Source organism: Taurulus bubalis (assembly GCF_910589615.1).
Source record: "Taurulus bubalis genome assembly, chromosome: 3".
Classification (NCBI taxonomy): Eukaryota; Metazoa; Chordata; class Actinopteri; order Perciformes; family Cottidae; genus Taurulus; species Taurulus bubalis.
Window position 1 is genome coordinate 42,610,053 of NC_136591.1, and position 19,969 is coordinate 42,630,021.

General features: G+C 38.3%; 1 protein-coding gene across 1 annotated transcript in view; it reads left to right on the forward strand.

Moving 5' to 3' along the window:
* Nucleotides 1-5,100: 5,100 nt before the first annotated feature.
* nfxl1 (nuclear transcription factor, X-box binding-like 1) overlaps nt 5,101-19,969 on the forward strand; it is a 24,223-nt gene continuing 9,354 nt past the window's right edge. The window contains exons 1-14 of the mRNA XM_079214988.1: nt 5,101-5,386; nt 5,866-5,975; nt 6,064-6,194; nt 6,644-6,688; nt 7,090-7,223; nt 7,692-7,777; nt 12,739-12,814; nt 12,907-13,004; nt 13,570-13,684; nt 13,957-14,081; nt 14,169-14,291; nt 18,424-18,514; nt 19,713-19,833; nt 19,915-19,969. The exon at nt 19,915-19,969 is cut by the window's right edge and continues 102 nt beyond it. Coding sequence (XP_079071114.1) covers nt 5,107-5,386; nt 5,866-5,975; nt 6,064-6,194; nt 6,644-6,688; nt 7,090-7,223; nt 7,692-7,777; nt 12,739-12,814; nt 12,907-13,004; nt 13,570-13,684; nt 13,957-14,081; nt 14,169-14,291; nt 18,424-18,514; nt 19,713-19,833; nt 19,915-19,969 — 1,590 coding nt within the window. The 5' untranslated portion in view covers nt 5,101-5,106. The remainder of the gene's footprint in view (nt 5,387-5,865; nt 5,976-6,063; nt 6,195-6,643; nt 6,689-7,089; nt 7,224-7,691; nt 7,778-12,738; nt 12,815-12,906; nt 13,005-13,569; nt 13,685-13,956; nt 14,082-14,168; nt 14,292-18,423; nt 18,515-19,712; nt 19,834-19,914) is intronic.

Genomic DNA, 19,969 nt, shown 5'->3' on the forward strand with positions numbered 1-19,969 from the left:
ACGAGTAGAAGAAGAAGAAGAAGAAGAAGAAGAAGAAGTAGGAGGAGGAGGAGGAGGAGGGAGATGTTTGATTTTAGAGGAGTTACAAAACAAAATCAGCTCACTTTCAGCCAGTTGTGAATGAATTGTTTCTGCTTCACGAGAAAAGCTGAAAGTAGAAGTGACCGACTCCAGATTGAACAAGAGGACGTTACTTCTAGTAAATACTTCCCATCTTTGTAATTATAATGTTTCATATATTTAATATTTAGCGCCACAGCTGTTCCTCTGGGTAGTTTATGCGTCAACACATGAAGATTTGTTGCGTCTTTGAAACCAGAAACTGTTTTGAGAATATCAGCAACACGTTTGTTATCCCAGACTTGAGTCCAGAAGAAGCTTCTAGATCAGCTGCTTTGAAACGGGCAGAGGTCAAAGGTCAACCGCTTCCCTGCTTTGTGTAAGACGTCGTGGACGTTACTTAGACAAGAACGTGAACCCAATTAATTGTGGAAGCGCTGCGCTGAAATAAAGATATTTTATAAGGAAAAACAGAATTGTCTCTTTTATATTAAAAACTATTTATCTGGGTAGAAATTAAAAAGATCAAATAGGCATTTTAAAAAGTATTATACATTATGAGGTACTTGTACTTTACATTTCATGGTACTACTTTACTGCATCTCAGAGGAAATGTACTTGTTTACATTATTTGATCACCTTTGCAGGTTCAGAACATTGATATAAAATATAATATAATTATGCATATTTACATTATAATTATGTTTTTGTATATTATATATATTATTATATAAATATGTTACAATATATTACAATAATAATAGAATAAAATAAGATAGGATCATAAACTAGCAGTATATAAAGTAATTAAAATGAGCTTATATTTATTTTAATACCATTTGTATTTTGTTTTAAATTGTATTTACATGTCTACTTGGTTGCCTTTATTTAATTAATTAATAATTAATTTAAAACATTAATTTACTTAATAAATTAACTAAGTATATTTCTAAAGTTATAAATATGGCAGTATAATAGTTATAAATAGTTTAAAACATGTGTAATATGAATGAAACGTCCCTCTCGTTGACACGTCGCGCTGTCTGCGCGTCTCCGGGTGCGCGCTGGGATTTGTAGTTTTTTATTTCCGCAACAACACGGCCGGGATCGGTGTCCAGGACTACAAGTCCCAGTGTGCACCGCGGGAGGAGACTTCCGCGCATGACAACTAGGCCCCGGGACTCCTCTGGCCGCTGCTTCTCTCCGCTGAGGTGGGTTTCCTGAAAAGCTTCTTGAAATACTCTTTTAACCAGAAACTTCTCTCAACGGCAGCTTCCGGCTGCGCGCGTGAGCTTTAGGAACGGCTGTTCACCGGATGTGACGTGTGTAACGGCCGCGGCGGCAGTTGGTTAGCTCACCAGCTAGCCGGCTAACGCCATCTGTGAGTGTCACTGGAGTCACGTGACAGGAACACGTTGTGCTGCTCCGCACCAGACTCTGAACATATATATATATATATATATATATATATATATATATATATATATATATATATATATATATATATAAACTAGTGGTGTATAGATGTCTTTGTACACCAGACTCAGAACACTGCTCATATATATATGTGTGTGTATATACATATATATACACATATATATATATATATATATATATATATATATATATATGTATATGTATATACACACACATACCGTAAAATGCTGGTTATAAGGCGCACCCTTTTATAAGCCGCATCTACTAAATTTAAAGAAAAAGTCGTATTTAATCTTAAACGTTGATAAAGTTTATAAGCCGCGTCCCGCTGCCCGAGTGGGGCGTGGAGCCGGGGCGTCCCGCTACCTTCCGTGGTTGTCGGGGAGCTAGCTGTCGTGTTTTTAAATACAGGAGAACAAACTGCTGCTAACTGTAATGCCGTGTTCACACCAAAACAGTCGCCACTTCGCCTATATCGCGCCGCAGGTGAAAAATTCGCTCTGTGGTTAATCCGTTTTTTCGCAACCATCGCTGGGGAAAGGGGCGGGGCTTATCTGTGTCTTGAAAACATTTACTATTCCCTTCATCCACCAGGTAAATAACCACTAGTTCTGCTTTATACTGGTTGAGCAAGTCCCACACACGTGGGGACATCAACCGCCCCGTGTCTGGGTTCATGACATTATCCGTGGTCACACTCAGCTCCTCCTCCAGGACGAGTGTCTGAATAATGAAGCCGTTTCCAGCGCTCCTTCAGGACCAGCAGCTTCATTCAGTACCCGCGGTGATGCCGGGCGGAGCTTCTCAACGCTGATTGGCTTTTGCAACTCCGCGTCATGCGAATTATTCGCTGGAGTTGAAATATTTGAACGCCAGCGAAAAAGCGGCGTTGCGACGCCGTTTCGCCTCTATCGCGACGCCCGGCGAAAAATTAGCTTTTTCGCAACCTAACGCGGCTGTGCATTGACTTAACATGTAATCTGGACGCGCGAATATTTTGCAACTGTTTTGGTGTGAACACGGCATTATTCAATTCAATTCAGTTTATTTTGTATAGCCCAACATCACAAATACAAGTTTGCCTCGGAGGGCTTTACAATCTGTAACATGACATCCTGTCCCGGGACCTCACATCGGATCAGGAAAACTCCCCCAATAAAGATAGTAAAAACCCTTTCACAGGGAAAACAGGGGAAGAAACCTGAGGGAGAGCAACAGAGGAGGATCCCTCTCCCCGGATGGACAGAAGCAATAGATGTCATGTGACCAGAATGAATAACGTAACGGAGTTACAGCACATTACATGAATGTGACAGAAATGATTCATATAATGAGTAGTATGCATGGTCAATGATCCAGATATCCACGATCCATTAAGCAGAAGGAGGTAGAGAGGAGGGGCATCAGCAGGGCCATGGCAGCTGGCAGGACGGCTCCAGGCCAGTTGCATCAGCAGGGCCATGGTTGCATCAGCAGGGCCATGGTTGCATCAGCAGGGCCATGGTTGTATCAGCAGGGCCATGGTTGCATCAGCAGGGCCATGGTTGCATCAGCAGGGCCATGGTTGCATCAGCAGGGCCATGGTTGCATCAGCAGGGCCATGGTTGCATCAGCAGGGCCATGGTTGTATCAGCAGGGCCATGGTTGCATCAGCAGGGCCATGGTTGTATCAGCAGGACCGGGGTCCTCCCCCTGGTTCCAGGCAGCCACGAATCCATGGAAAAAGAAAGTAGAGTTAGTAATATGCATTGAAGAGACAATCATTTATCCAGAAGGAGAGAAAGAAGAGGTGAAGAGGAGGAGAGGAGGAGGAAAAAGAGGAAGAGAAGGAAAGGAGGAGCTCAGTGTATCCTAAGATGTCCCCCAGCAGTCTAGGCCTATAGCAGCATATCTAGGGGCTGGACCAGGTAAACCTGAAACAGCCCTAACTATAAGTGCCATCAATGAGGAAAGTCTTCAGTCTACTCTTAAATGAGGTGACTGTGTCTGCCCCCCAAACTGAAAGTGGAAGCTGATTCCACAGAAGAGGAGCCCGATAACTGAAAGCTCTAGCCCCCAACCTACTTTTTAACACTCTGGGAACCACAAGTAACCCTGCATTCAGTGAGCGTAATGCTCTCGTGGGATAATATGGCACTAAAAGGTCCTTAAGATATGATGGTGCATCACCAGTTAAGGCTTTGTAGGTAAGGAGAAGGATTTTAAATATGATTCTCGATCTTACAGGAAGCCAGTGGAGAGCAGCTAGTACAGGAGCAATGTGATCTCTCTTCCCCGTTAGTACACGAGCTGCAGCATTCTGGATAGTTGGAGAGACATTACTCCTTTATTCCTCGGCCGCCATGCTCTGACCTCTCGGTGCCGCTTCCCACCTGAATCCTCCCCTGGGTCCTAAGGCCCTACATGTACTACTTGTTATGAACATCCAATAAACATACGTGAACATCAATGTACCTCCATGCATTCATAGCAAATACCACACTAGCTGCTGCAGCTAACGGTGACAATACTTTGTATTTTTGTGCTGAATTTCCAGTGTTGTTTACTTAAACGGTGTTCGCTAGCTCGTTAGCTTGCGCTGTGGAGGTGGTAGGAGAGGCAGGGATTCCCTCGCCGTCAGACCTGGGTGTCGGTGGAGAGCCAAGCAGGGAGTCTGGCTGAGAGGAGCCTCTGCTGCAGTGAGGTCACTGTGGAGGGGATTCGGGAATGTTTCATGTGAATGCTGTCCGGATGTCTCTGCAGCTGCTGCTGAATTTAGAATTGGAAAAATCCTTAAATAAGCCGCACCGATATTTAAGCTACACGGGTCAAAGTTGAGGAAAAAAAGCGAAAAAAGTAGCGGCTTATAACCCGAATTTTACGGTGTATATATATATATATATATATATATATATATATATATATATATATACACACACATATACACCTCTCTCTCTCTGTCTCTCTCTGTCTCTCTCTCTCTCTCTCTCTGTCTCTCTCTGTCTCTCTATCCACACACCCTACCTGTCTCTCTCTCTCTCTCTATCCACACACCCTACCTGTCTCTCTCTCTCTCTCTCTCTCTCTCTCTCCACACACACTACCTGTCTCTCTCTCTCTCTCTCTCTATCCACACACACTACCTGTCTCTCTCTCTCTCTCTCTCCACACACACTACCTGTCTCTCTCTCTCTCTCTCTCTCTCTCTCTCTCCATACACACTACCTGTCTCTCTCTCTCTCTCTCTCCACACACCCTACCTGTCTCTCTCTCTCTCTCCACACACACTACCTGTCTCTCTCTCTCTCTCTCTCTCTCTCCATACACACTACCTGTCTCTCTCTCTCTCTCTCTCTCTCCACACACCCTACCTGTCTCTCTCTCTCTCTCCACACACCCTACCTGTCTCTCTCTCTCTCTCTCTCCATACACACTACCTGTCTCTCTCTCTCTCTCTCTCTCCATACACACTACCTGTCTCTCTCTCTCTCTCTCTCTATCCACACACACTACCTGTCTCTATCTCTCTCTCCACACACACTACCTGTCTCTCTCTCTCTCTCTCTCTCCACACACACTACCTGTCTCTCTCTCTCTCTCTCTCTGTCTCTAGCGTGTGGAGGCGTTGCCATGGAGCCGGCGTGGCGCCCACAGGGCAGGGGGCGTGGCCGCGGCCAGGAGGTTGAAAGGTCGCGACCCCCGCAGAAGGAGAAGGCGGGGCCGGGGGGGCGGTCCTTGTTCGAGGAGATCAGGAAGTCCGACCAGGCCGCTGCTCAGCGATTGGTGGAGAGCCGACTTAGCTCCTCCTCCTCCGATGAGGACGATGACGAAGAGGTGAAGGTCGACCACAAGGACGGGAAGAGAGGGAGGATCCTGGCGTCCACCTTCACCAGCTACACCGCCCAGACAGGTGAGCAGCCACTGTGCATGCTAACCGCTACACCCGCTTACAGTCTTTGTGCTAAGCTAAGCTAGCCAGGAGAAACAATTATTCAGAATTAATCTGTGTCTCCCTCTCTCCCACCTGTCTGACTCTCCCTCCCTCTCCCACCTCTCCCACCTGTCTCTCTCTCCCTCCCTCTCTCTCCCTCCCCTCCCTCTCTCTTTCTCCTTCCCCCACCTGTCTGTCTCTCTCTCTCTCCCTCCCTCCCCCACCTGTCTGTCTCTCTCTCCCTCTCTCCCCCACCTGTCTGTCTCTCTCTCTCTCCCTCCCTCCCCCACCTGTCTCTCTCTCTCCCACCTGTCTCTCTCTCTCCCACCTGTCTCCCTCTCCCTCCCTCCCTCCCCCACCTGTCTCTCTCTCCCTCCCTCCCCCACCTGTCTCCCTCTCTCTCCCCCCCCCCCTCCCTGTCCCTCCCGCCCTCCCTCTCCCACCTGTCTGTCTCTCAGGTGGAGATGAGACAGGTCTGGTGAGGACCGGTCAGTACGTCAGTGATCTGTTTCAGTCCAGAGCGCTGACCTGTCTGATCTGTATCGGCTCCGTGAAGAGGACACAGGCGGTGAGACACACACACACACACACACACACACACACACACACACAGACACACACCTGCCATGATGTCATGATGTCACCTGTCCCTCCAGGTGTGGAGCTGCTCCAGCTGCTTCTCTCTCCTTCACCTGCCCTGCATTCAGAAGTGGGCCAGAGACTCCGTCTTCCTCGTCTCCTCCGTCAGCGGCGAAGCCTCCGGTCAGGAGCAGCATCCCTGGCCCTGGTGATGGTTATAGTCATCCTGTTGTAGTTGTTGTTGTTATGATCATTATTATAGTCATCATGTTGTAGTTATGATCATTATTATAGTCATCATGTTGTAGTTATGATCATTATTATAGTCATCCTGTTGTTGTTATGATCATTATTATAGTCATCATGTTGTAGTTATGATCATTATTATAGTCATCATGTTGTAGTTATGATCATTATTATAGTCATCCTGTTGTAGTTATGATCATTATTATAGTCATCCTGTTGTTGTTATGATCATTATTATAGTCATCATGTTGTAGTTATGATCATTATTATAGTCATCATGTTGTAGTTATGATCATTATTATAGTCATCCTGTTGTAGTTATGATCATTATTATAGTCATCCTGTTGTTGTTGTGATCATTATTATAGTCATCATGTTGTAGTTCCGTCTGTAAAGAACGTTTCCTCTCAGCCCAAAGTGCCGAGCAGAGTATCCTCCCAGTGCCACGCCCAACAGGTACACATGACTTTATTACTGATCATTGGTATTGATTATTACCTCTTAGTAATCATTGTTGTCATTATAATAATAATAGCTGTATTTGTTTCTGTTCGTATAATTGTATTATGATTACTGTTATTAATATCAAAGTAATCATTGTTATTATCAGTAGTATCACTTTGTTATTATTATGAGCATTGATGTGTTCTCATTGTTATCATCATTGTTTTGGTTCATATTTATATTATTATTATTATTATTATTATTATTAGTGATCTCAGACGTTAATAAACAATGAAACTAGAATCTGAAGCTTTCTTCAGTTTGAAAGTAGAAACGTCTGCAGCGTCCAGCAGGGGGCGCCAGACGCCATCTCTCACTGTGTGTGTGTGTGTGTGTGTGTGTGGGGTGTTCAGGTACATGTGTTACTGTGGGGCGCTGCAGGACCCTCCTGCTGACCCCTGGCTGGCTCCTCACTCCTGCGGCTCCGTCTGCCAGAAGCAGCTCAAACCGTCCTGTGGACACACCTGTCTGCTGCTGTGTCACCCTGGTAACCACACACACACACACACACACACACACACACACACACACACACACACACACACACACACACACACCTGTCTGCTGCTGTGTCACCCTGGTAACCACACACACACACACACACTTCACGTCTCATTTAAAATATCTCCACAAATGCTACAAAATATAATAATAATATTGTCTCCTTGCTCCCTTATCCCCTTATCCCTTATCTCCTTGCACCCTTGTCTCCTTATCCCCTTGCTCCGTTATCTCCTTGTCCCATTGTCCCCTTGCTCCCTTATCTCCTTGTCTCCCTTGACCCCTTGTCTCCTTGATCCCTTGCTCTCTTGCTCCCTTATCTCTTTGTCCCCTTTCCCCCTTATCTCCTTGGCTCCCTTGTCTCCTTGCTCCCTTGTCTCTTTGTCCCCTTTCCCCCTTATCTCCTATCTCCTTGACCCCTTGTCTCCTTGACCCCTTGTCTCCTTCTCTCCAGGGCCCTGTCCTCCGTGTCCAAAGATGGTGTCTGTTTCCTGTATGTGTGGCAAAGCTAAGCCCCTCCCCCGTCGCTGTAGCAACAAGGTAAGCTAAGCCCCTCCCCTGTCGCTGTAGCAACAAGGTAAGCTAAGCCCCTCCCCCGTCGCTGTAGCAACAAGGTACGAGTCCATTTTACATGTTTAGAACACAATTCAACCGTTAATATTAACATAAACCACAAATATGACTCAAAGTTCCCCAAGTTATTAACTATACATGTTCACGGCACTAGCTTGATGCTACACAGGATTAGCTCCTCTGGAAAGCTTGCGACCACCAGAGCCTCTGCTAGATATCAACCACATTGCAGCCAAACACTGAGATCTGACTGATGCACTAAGGGTGACTGTGGCTCAGTGGTTAGCATTCCCATCTTTCAATCAGAGGATCGGTGGTTTGAGCTCCGGCTCCGCTAGTCCATGTCGACGTGCTCTTGAGACACTTAACCCTGAACTGCTCCCGTTGCCGTGACTACGCTGTATAGAATAAATCTAAGTCTCTTTGGATGTAATGTAATGATACTTATGGATAAACAATACTTATGGATAAACAATACTTATGGATGAACAATACTTATGGATAAACAATACTTATGGATAAACAATACTTATGGATAAACAATACTTATGGATGAACAATACTTATGGATGAACAATACTTATGGATGAACAATACTTATGGATAAACAATACTTATGGATGAACAATACTTATGGATGAACAATACTTATGGATGAACAATACTTATGGATAAACAATACTTATGGATGAACAATACTTATGGATGAACAATACTTATGGATGAACAATACTTATGGATAAACAATACTTATGGATGAACTATACTTATGGATGAACAATACTTATGGATAAACAATACTTATGGATGAACAATACTTATGGATGAACAATACTTATGGATGAACAATACTTATGGATGAACAATACTTATGGATAAACAATACTTATGGATGAACAATACTTATAAACAATACTTATGGATGAACAATACTTATGGATAAACAATACTTATGGATGAACAATACTTATAAACAATACTTATGGATAAACAATACTTATGGATGAACAATACTTATAAACAATACTTATGGATAAACAATACTTATGGATGAACAATACTTATGGATAAACAATACTTATGGATGAACAATACTTATGGATGAACAATACTTATAAACAATACTTATGGATGAACAATACTTATGGATAAACAATACTTATGGATGAACAATACTTATAAACAATACTTATGGATAAACAATACTTATGGATGAACAATACTTATAAACAATACTTATGGATAAACAATACTTATGGATGAACAATACTTATGGATAAACAATACTTATGGATAAACAATACTTATGGATGAACAATACTTATAAACAATACTTATGGATGAACAATACTTATGGATAAACAATACTTATGGATGAACAATACTTATAAACAATACTTATGGATAAACAATACTTATGGATGAACAATACTTATAAACAATACTTATGGATAAACAATACTTATGGATGAACAATACTTATGGATAAACAATACTTATGGATGAACAATACTTATAAACAATACTTATGGATAAACAATACTTATAAACAATACTTATGGATAAACAATACTTATGGATGAACAATACTTATGGATGAACAATACTTATAAACAATACTTATGGATAAACAATACTTATAAACAATACTTATGGATAAACAATACTTATGGATGAACAATACTTATAAACAATACTTATGGATAAACAATACTTATAAACAATACTTATGGATAAACAATACTTATGGATAAACAATACTTATGGATGAACAATACTTATAAACAATACTTATGGATAAACAATACTTATGGATGAACAATACTTATGGATAAACAATACTTATGGATGAACAATACTTATAAACAATACTTATGGATAAACAATACTTATAAACAATACTTATGGATGAACAATACTTATGGATAAACAATACTTATGGATGAACAATACTTATGGATAAACAATACTTATGGATGAACAATACTTATAAACAATACTTATGGATAAACAATACTTATGGATGAACAATACTTATAAACAATACTTATGGATAAACAATACTTATGGATGAACAATACTTATGGATAAACAATACTTATAAACAATACTTATGGATGAACAATACTTATAAACAATACTTATGGATAAACAATACTTATGGATGAACAATACTTATAAACAATACTTTTGGATAAACAATACTTATGGATAAACAATACTTATGGATGAACAATACTTATAAACAATACTTATGGATAAACAATACTTATGGATGAACAATACTTATGGATGAACAATACTTATGGATAAACAATACTTATGGATGAACAATACTTATGGATGAACAATACTTATGGATAAACAATACTTATGGATAAACAATACTTATGGATGAACAATACTTATAAACAATACTTATGGATAAACAATACTTATGGATGAACAATACTTATGGATGAACAATACTTATGGATGAACAATACTTATGGATAAACAATACTTATGGATAAACAATACTTATGGATGAACAATATTTATGGATGAACAATACTTATGGATAAACAATACTTATGGATGAACAATACTTATGGATGAACAATACTTATGGATAAACAATACTTATGGATGAACAATACTTATAAACAATACTTATGGATGAACAATACTTATGGATAAACAATACTTATGGATGAACAATACTTATGGATAAACAATACTTATGGATGAACAATACTTATAAACAATACTTATGGATAAACAATACTTATAAACAATACTTATGGATAAACAATACTTATGGATAAACAATACTTATGGATGAACAATACTTATAAACAATACTTATGGATAAACAATACTTATGGATGAACAATACTTATGGATAAACAATACTTATGGATGAACAATACTTATAAACAATACTTATGGATAAACAATACTTATAAACAATACTTATGGATGAACAATACTTATGGATAAACAATACTTATGGATGAACAATACTTATGGATAAACAATACTTATGGATGAACAATACTTATAAACAATACTTATGGATAAACAATACTTATGGATGAACAATACTTATAAACAATACTTATGGATAAACAATACTTATGGATGAACAATACTTATGGATAAACAATACTTATAAACAATACTTATGGATGAACAATACTTATAAACAATACTTATGGATAAACAATACTTATGGATGAACAATACTTATAAACAATACTTTTGGATAAACAATACTTATGGATAAACAGTACTTATGGATGAACAATACTTATAAACAATACTTATGGATAAACAATACTTATGGATGAACAATACTTATGGATGAACAATACTTATGGATAAACAATACTTATGGATGAACAATACTTATGGATGAACAATACTTATGGATAAACAATACTTATGGATAAACAATACTTATGGATGAACAATACTTATAAACAATACTTATGGATAAACAATACTTATGGATGAACAATACTTATGGATGAACAATACTTATGGATGAACAATACTTATGGATAAACAATACTTATGGATAAACAATACTTATGGATGAACAATATTTATGGATGAACAATACTTATGGATAAACAATACTTATGGATGAACAATACTTATAAACAATACTTATGGATAAACAATACTTATGGATGAACAATACTTATGGATAAACAATACTTATGGATAAACAATACTTATGGATGAACAATACTTATAAACAATACTTATGGATAAACAATACTTATGGATGAACAATACTTATGGATAAACAATACTTATGGATAAACAATACTTATGGATGAACAATACTTATGGATAAACAATACTTATGGATGAACAATACTTATGGATGAACAATACTTATAAACAATACTTATGGATAAACAATACTTATGGATGAACAATACTTATAAACAATACTTATGGATAAACAATACTTATGGATGAACAATACTTATGGATGAACAATACTTATGGATGAACAATACTTATGGATAAACAATACTTATGGATGAACAATACTTATAAACAATACTTATGGATAAACAATACTTATGGATGAACAATACTTATAAACAATACTTATGGATAAACAATACTTATGGATGAACAATACTTATAAACAATACTTATGGATAAACAATACTTATGGATGAACAATACTTATGGATGAACAATACTTATGGATAAACAATACTTATGGATGAACAATACTTATAAACAATACTTATGGATAAACAATACTTATGGATGAACAATACTTATAAACAATACTTATGGATAAACAATACTTATGGATAAACAATACTTATGGATGAACAATACTTATGGATGAACAATACTTATGGATGAACAATACTTATAAACAATACTTATGGATAAACAATACTTATGGATGAACAATACTTATAAACAATACGTATGGATAAACAATACTTATGGATGAACAATACTTATGGATAAACAATACTTATGGATGAACAATACTTATGGATAAACAATACTTATGGATAAACAATACTTATGGATAAACAATACTTATGGATGAACAATACTTATGGATAAACAATACTTATGGATAAACAATACTTATGGATAAACAATACTTATGGATGAACAATACTTATGGATAAACAATACTTATGGATGAACAATACTTATGGATAAACAATACTTATGGATGAACAATACTTATGGAAGCAGAGGCATTCAATGTCCAGGAAGAAAGTCAGGGCATTTTAGCTCTCAGGCCTAAACCTACGGTTCACGAAATGAATTACCTATTTAACTTCACTTCATTAAAGTCAAACTTTAAGAGATACTGTTAACACATATTGTGTGTGTGTGTGTGTGTGTGTGTGTGTGTGTGTGTGTGTGTGTGTGTCTCTCTCTCTCTCCAGTCCTGGTCCTGTCAGCAGACGTGCAGCAAGTTGTTACCCTGCAAGCAGCACACCTGTACACAACCCTGCCACACAGGTACACACACACACACACACACACACACACACACACACACACACACACACACTCTCTCAGGTCCTCATCCAACATGGCCGCTGTGTCCCCAGAGTGCCGGCCCTGTCCCCGGGTCAGTGAGCAGAGGTGTGTGTGTGGAAGAGAGCGAGCAGAGAGGAGCTGCTCCAGCCCTCACTGGACCTGTACACAGGTACAAGTACACACCACGAGTACTCTGTACACAGGTACAAGTACACACCACGAGTACTCTGTACACAGGTACAAGTACACACCACGAGTACTCTGTACACAGGTACAAGTACACACCACGAGTACTCTGATCCTGCTGCTGTCATACTGTAGTATACACTCTGGTACTGTGTTTCACTTATTAGACTGCAGCTGACGGTCTCCTCCTCTCTCTCCCCTCTCTCCTCCTCCTCCTCCTCTCTCTCCTCTCTCTCCTCCTCCTCCTCTCTCTCCTCCTCTCTCTCCTCCTCCTCCTCTCTCTCCTCCTCTCTCCTCCTCCTCCTCCTCTCTCTCCTCTCTCTCCTCCTCCTCCTCTCTCTCATCCTCTCTCCTCCTCCTCCTCCTCTCTCTCCTCTCTCTCCTCCTCCTCCTCTCTCTCCTCCTCTCTCCTCCTCCTCCTCTCCTCCTCCTCCTCTCTCCTCCTCCTCCTCCTCTCTCCTCCTCCTCCTCTCTCCTCCTCCTCCTCCTCTCTCCTCTCCTCTCCTCTCCCCCCTCCTCCTCCTCTCCTCCTCCTCCTCCTCTCTCAGGTGTGTGGATCTCTCCTCTCCTGTGGGAATCACACCTGTGAGGTTTTGTGTCACGATGGTGTTTGTCCTCCGTGTCCTCGCTCCGTCAGCAGGTCCTGTCCCTGCAGCAAGACCAGTGAGTACACATTTATATGTATATATATATATATATACACACACATATATATATATATATATATATATATATATATATATATATATATATATATATATATATATAATATAATAGTCGTCATGAAGAGAATCCACAAACACGTACTGAATAATAACAGAGCTGGTTTAATACAATCTGACTGCTGGTAATTCTAAATGTCACTCTGTGTGCGTGTGTGTGTGTGTGTGTGTGTGCGTGTGTGTGTGCGTGTGCGTGTGCTTGTGTGTGTGTAGAGTCCTCTCTGCCGTGCACGGAGGAAGTGTTGCCGTGCGGCGACACGTGTGACCGCCGTCTGTCGTGTGGAAAACACACCTGTTCCATGAGGTGTCACCGAGGAAGCTGTGAGACCTGCAGACATGTAGGGGACACACACAAACACACACACACACACGCTCACACACACACACACACACACGCTCACTGAACCTGTCTGTCTGTCCATCAGGAGGTGGAGAAGGAGTGCAGGTGTGGTAAATATAGGAAGTTCATGCCGTGCCATAAAGAATACCTGTGTGACTCCAAATGTCCAAAAACCAGAAGTTGCCAGAGACACCAGTGCAGGAGGAAGGTAACCAATCTTCCTCATCATCACCATCATCAGTTCATCATCACCATGATCTTCATCTTCATCATCATATGGCTGATCGTATCGTGATAATATCGTATCGTGATAATATCGTATCATTATAATATCGTATCGTGATAATATCGTATCATTATAATATCTTATCGTGATAATATCGTATCGTTATAATATCGTATCATTATAATATCGTATCGTGATAATATCGTATCATTATAATATCTTATCGTGATAATATCGTATCGTTATAATATCGTATCATTATAATATCGTATCGTGATAATATCGTATCATTATAATATCGTATCGTGATAATATCGTATCATTATAATATCGTATCGTGATAATATCGTATCGTGATAATATCGTATCATTATAATATCGTATCATTATAATATCGTATCGTGATAATATCGTATCATTATAATATCGTATCATTATAATATCGTATCGTGATAATATCGTATCATTATAATATCGTATCGTGATAATATCGTATCGTGATAATATCGTATCATTATAATATCGTATCGTGATAATATCGTATCATTATAATATCGTATCATTATAATATCGTATCGTGATAATATCGTATCATTATAATATCGTATCGTGATAATATCGTATCGTGATAATATCGTATCGTGATAATATCGTATCATTATAATATCGTATCGTGATAATATCGTATCGTTATAATATCGTATCATTATAATATCGTATCGTGATAATATCGTATCGTTATAATATCGTATCGTTATAATATTGTATCGTTATAATATCGTATTGTGGTTATATAGTATCGTTATAATATCGTATCGTTATAATATCGTATCGTTATAATATCGTATCGTGGTTATATAGTATCGTTATAATATCGTATCGTTATAATATCGTATCATTATAATATCGTATCGTGATAATATCGTATCGTGATAATATCGTATCATTATAATATCGTATCGTTATAATATCGTATCGTTATAATATCGTATCGTTATTATATCGTATTGTGGTTATATCGTATCGTTATAATATCGTATCGTTATAATATCGTATCATTATAATATTGTATTGTGGTTATATAGTATCGTTATAATATCGTATCGTTATAATATCGTATTGTGGTCATATAGTATCGTTATAATATCGTATCGTTATAATATCGTATCATTATAATATCGTATCGTGATAATATCGTATCGTTATAATATCGTATCGTTATAATATCGTATTGTGGTTATATAGTATCGTTATAATATCGTATCGTTATAATATCGTATCATTATAATATTGTATCGTGATAATATCGTATCATTATAATATCGTATCGTGATAATATCGCATCATTATAATATCGTATCATTATAATATCGTATCGTTATAATATCGTATCGTGATAATATCGTATCATTATAATATCGTATCGTGATAATATCGTATCATTATAATATCGTATCGTGATAATATCGCATCATTATAATATCGTATCGTGATAATATCGTATCATTATAATATCGTATCGTGATAATATCGTATCATTATAATATCGTATCGTGATAATATTGTATCATTATAATATCGTATCGTGATAATATCGTATCGTGATAATATCGTATCGTTATAATATCGTATCATTATAATATCGTATCGGGATAATATCGTATCATTATAATATCGTATCGTGATAATATCGCATCATTATAATATTGTATCGTGATAATATCGTATCATTATAATATCGTATCGTGATAATATCGCATCATTATAATATCGTATCGTGATAATATCGTATCATTATAATATCGTATCGTGATAATATCGTATCATTATAATATCGTATCGTGATAATATTGTATCATTATAATATCGTATCGTGATAATATCGTATCGTGATAATATCGTATCGTTATAATATCGTATCATTATAATATCGTATCGGGATAATATCGTATTGTGGTGATATCGTATCGTGATGATATCATATTGTGATAATATCGTATTATGATAATATCGTATTATGATAATATCGTATCGTTATAATATAGTATCGTTATAATATAGTATCGTTATAATATAACATTGTGATAATATCGTATCGTGATGATATCGTATCGTGATATCGTATCGTGATGATATCGTATCGTTATAAGAGCCACATTTTTTACTGTGTTACTGCATTTTTTACTGTGTTACTGCATTTTTTACTGTGTTACTGCAAAGAGCCACATCATACCCCCCCCCCCCCCCCCCGTGAGCCAAAAATTAAAATGTCTCTGTTACTACGACATAAATCCATTTAATTTAGGGTTAAGAAACCAACATTACTCTGTCAAAGATCAAACTTAAAACAGATGAAAATAACTAAGATTAAACACACGTTATTATATTAACTTTGTTCAAAGCTTTTTTGTCACAGTTGAGAAGGACATAACTCTAAGAACATGCATGTGGTCTGGGGCAGTGGTTTAACTGATCTGGCTGCAGGACCCACCATCACCCGGAATGACAAGCCGCGACCAAAGCGAGGAACATTTTCAACTTCTCAATTTGATTTAATGAAAATATGGCACCTAGGTTTGAACCTGAGATAGTATCACAGTATGCCAAACAGAAATATTCCCTTTCACACTCAATTAAAAACCCAAAAGTGCTTCTTAAGGATACAAGGTAATACAACACACATAATAATGTTATAACTTCAGCCTTTTTGAACATAACAAAAAAAAGGTTGGGAATGAAGAGAACTATCACAAATAGTCCGATGTGTAAACTCACGCAAGTAAAGTGTGTTGTGAACGCAGCATTGAGGAGTGTGTGAATATTCAATTGAGTTTATTTTATATAGCCCAAAATCACAAATTAAAATGTGCAATCTGTACAAATAACATCCTGTCCCGGGACCTCACATCAGATCAGGAAAAACTCCCCAAATAAAGATAGTAAAAACCTTTCACAGGGAAAACAGGAAGAACCCTTCAGGAGAGCAACAGAGGAGGATCCCTCTATCAGGATGGACAGAAGAATAGATGTCATGTGACCAGAATGAACAACGTAACAGAGTTACAACACATGACATCAATATGACTGAAATTGAATAAATTGCACTCTGCCGCATTAAAAAATCCCTTCAAAATAAAAGCACAGGATAATATCGTATTGTGATGATATCGTATCGTGATAATATCGTATCGTTATATCGTATCGTGATAATATTGTAGTGTGATAATATCGTATCATAACATCGTTATAATATCGTGTCGTTATAATATCGTGTCGTTATAATATCGTATCGTGATAATATCGTAATGTGATAATATCGCATTGTATCCTGATAATATCGTATTGTATCCTGATAATTTCGCATTGTGATAATTTCGCATTGTGATAATATCGTATCGTGGTGATATCGTAGCGTGACTTAAGTATCGTGATAGTATCATATCGGGGGTCTCTGGTGACTCACCCTTGGACACACCCATGTTCACCTCCCAAAGCATGTATATATATATATATACATGTATGTGTGTATATATATATATATATGTATATATATATATAGTCCCTAATACACTGAGGTGTATTTCAGCAGAATGCTAGAAGTACTCTCAGTATACTCCATGCAGCCGTGTGTCTCTATGAGCTATATAAGCTCTCTAAGATATGATATAATATATAATAATACTCCATGCAGCCGTGTGTCTCTATGAGCTATAATATAATATAATGTAATGTGTTATATAGCTTACATTAAACAACGGGTCTCCCTTCAGCTTGTGAGAGATAAAGACGATAAACCTCCTTTATGACTTTGGAGAGCATCAAACGAGCGAAAGTGGAAAGTTTTATTCACATTTAGGTTTTCAGGGCCGCGACTGATCCGTGCCGGCGGTTCAATGCCGGCGGTTCAATGCTCTCTGCATGTGTGAATGTCAGAGTGATGTCATCTGACAGTTAAAGGTTGTCATGTGACAGGAAGCGCTGATAACGTTTCATTCTTCATGTTTAAATGTCGGCTTAATGTCACCCGTGAGCTCCAGAGGAGGACTACACCTCCCTGGAAAACACACACATATACTCAATGAAACTCCGTTTCCCATGATGCCTTGTGTTCCAGTGCTGCCCTGGTAACTGCCCCCCCTGTGACCAGAGCTGTGGTCGAACGCTGGGGTGTCGCAACCACAAGTGTCCCTCTGGCTGTCACCAAGGTAACACACACACACACACACACACACACACACACACACACACACACACACACACACACACACACACACACGTCACATCACATCACTGTCCGTCAGATACGTTGTGATTTGTTGATGGAGTCACAGCTGGTGGAAGGTCAGAGTTCAAATTCAGGAAAATTCTGACCCACAACACCGCCTGAAGAGAGAGTGTGTGTGTGTGTGTGTGTGTGTGTGTGTGTGTGTGTGTGTGTGTGTGTGTGTGTGTGTGTGTGTGTGTGTGAGTGTGTGTGTGTGTGACATTTGTTCCAGCTGATAGCGCTGAAGAATGTGTGTGTGGAAAAAGTTGACCTCTGCTTCCTGCTGAACATCATTAATCTCTTTATTAAAGTGTGTGTGTGTGTGTGTGTGTGTGTGTGTGTGTGTGTGTGTGTGTGTGTGTGTGTGTGTGTGTGATAACAGCGAGCTTCCTGCGTCTATTGTTCTCTGATTGGACGATAAGAATAAAAATAGAGATAATTATTCGTCTGTCTGCCTCCTGATTGGTCGAACAGATTGAAGCTCTGATTGGCTGCTCTGACCTTTCAGGGGGCAGCGGGTAAAAGGTTGCATCGCCACGGAAACAACAGATAATACATAAATAATGTTTATTAACGTGTGTGTGTGTGGATTAACGTATGTTTGTTTGTATTAATGTGTGCGTTTGTATTTTCTCTTATTTCGGGTTTCCAAGAGAGAATTATCTTAAAACTGTAAATTGAACATTATGATTATTATAATGATTATTGTTGTTATTGTCATCATTATAATTTAAATATTATTATTGTCAGTATTTATATTTATTTGCATCTTTAATCTTTGTATTTATTATTTGTATATCTACTGTTATCTTATTTGTTCTGAATTATTTTAAATATTATTATCAGTATTTATATTTATTAAAAAAAATATGTCTTTGTCATTGTTTATTTTTAATATTTTTATTTTTTATTTTGAATATTATCATTATTTATTTATATTTGTATCTTTAATATTTGTATGTATTATTTGCATATCTTCTGTTATCTTATTTATTATGTATTATTTTAAATATCATTATTTTATTATAATTGTATTTATTTATATTTATTATGAACAATATTTCTTTGTCATTGTTTATTTCGTATCTTTAATACTTGTATTTATTATTTGCATATCTTCTGTTATCTTTTTTTAACAGGTAGCTGCTACCCCTGCCCCGAGGCCGTGGAGGTCACATGCTCCTGCAGCTCCACCGTGCTGTCCGTCCCGTGTGGACGAGAACGCAGCACCCGACCGCCTCGCTGCAAGGAGACCTGCAGGTACACACACACACACACACACACACACACACACGAACACACACACACACACACACGTGACCCTCTCCCTGTGCCCCCCAGGCGGCCCCCGTCCTGCCACCACCCCAGCAGGGAGCCTCACCGCTGCCACCCCGGG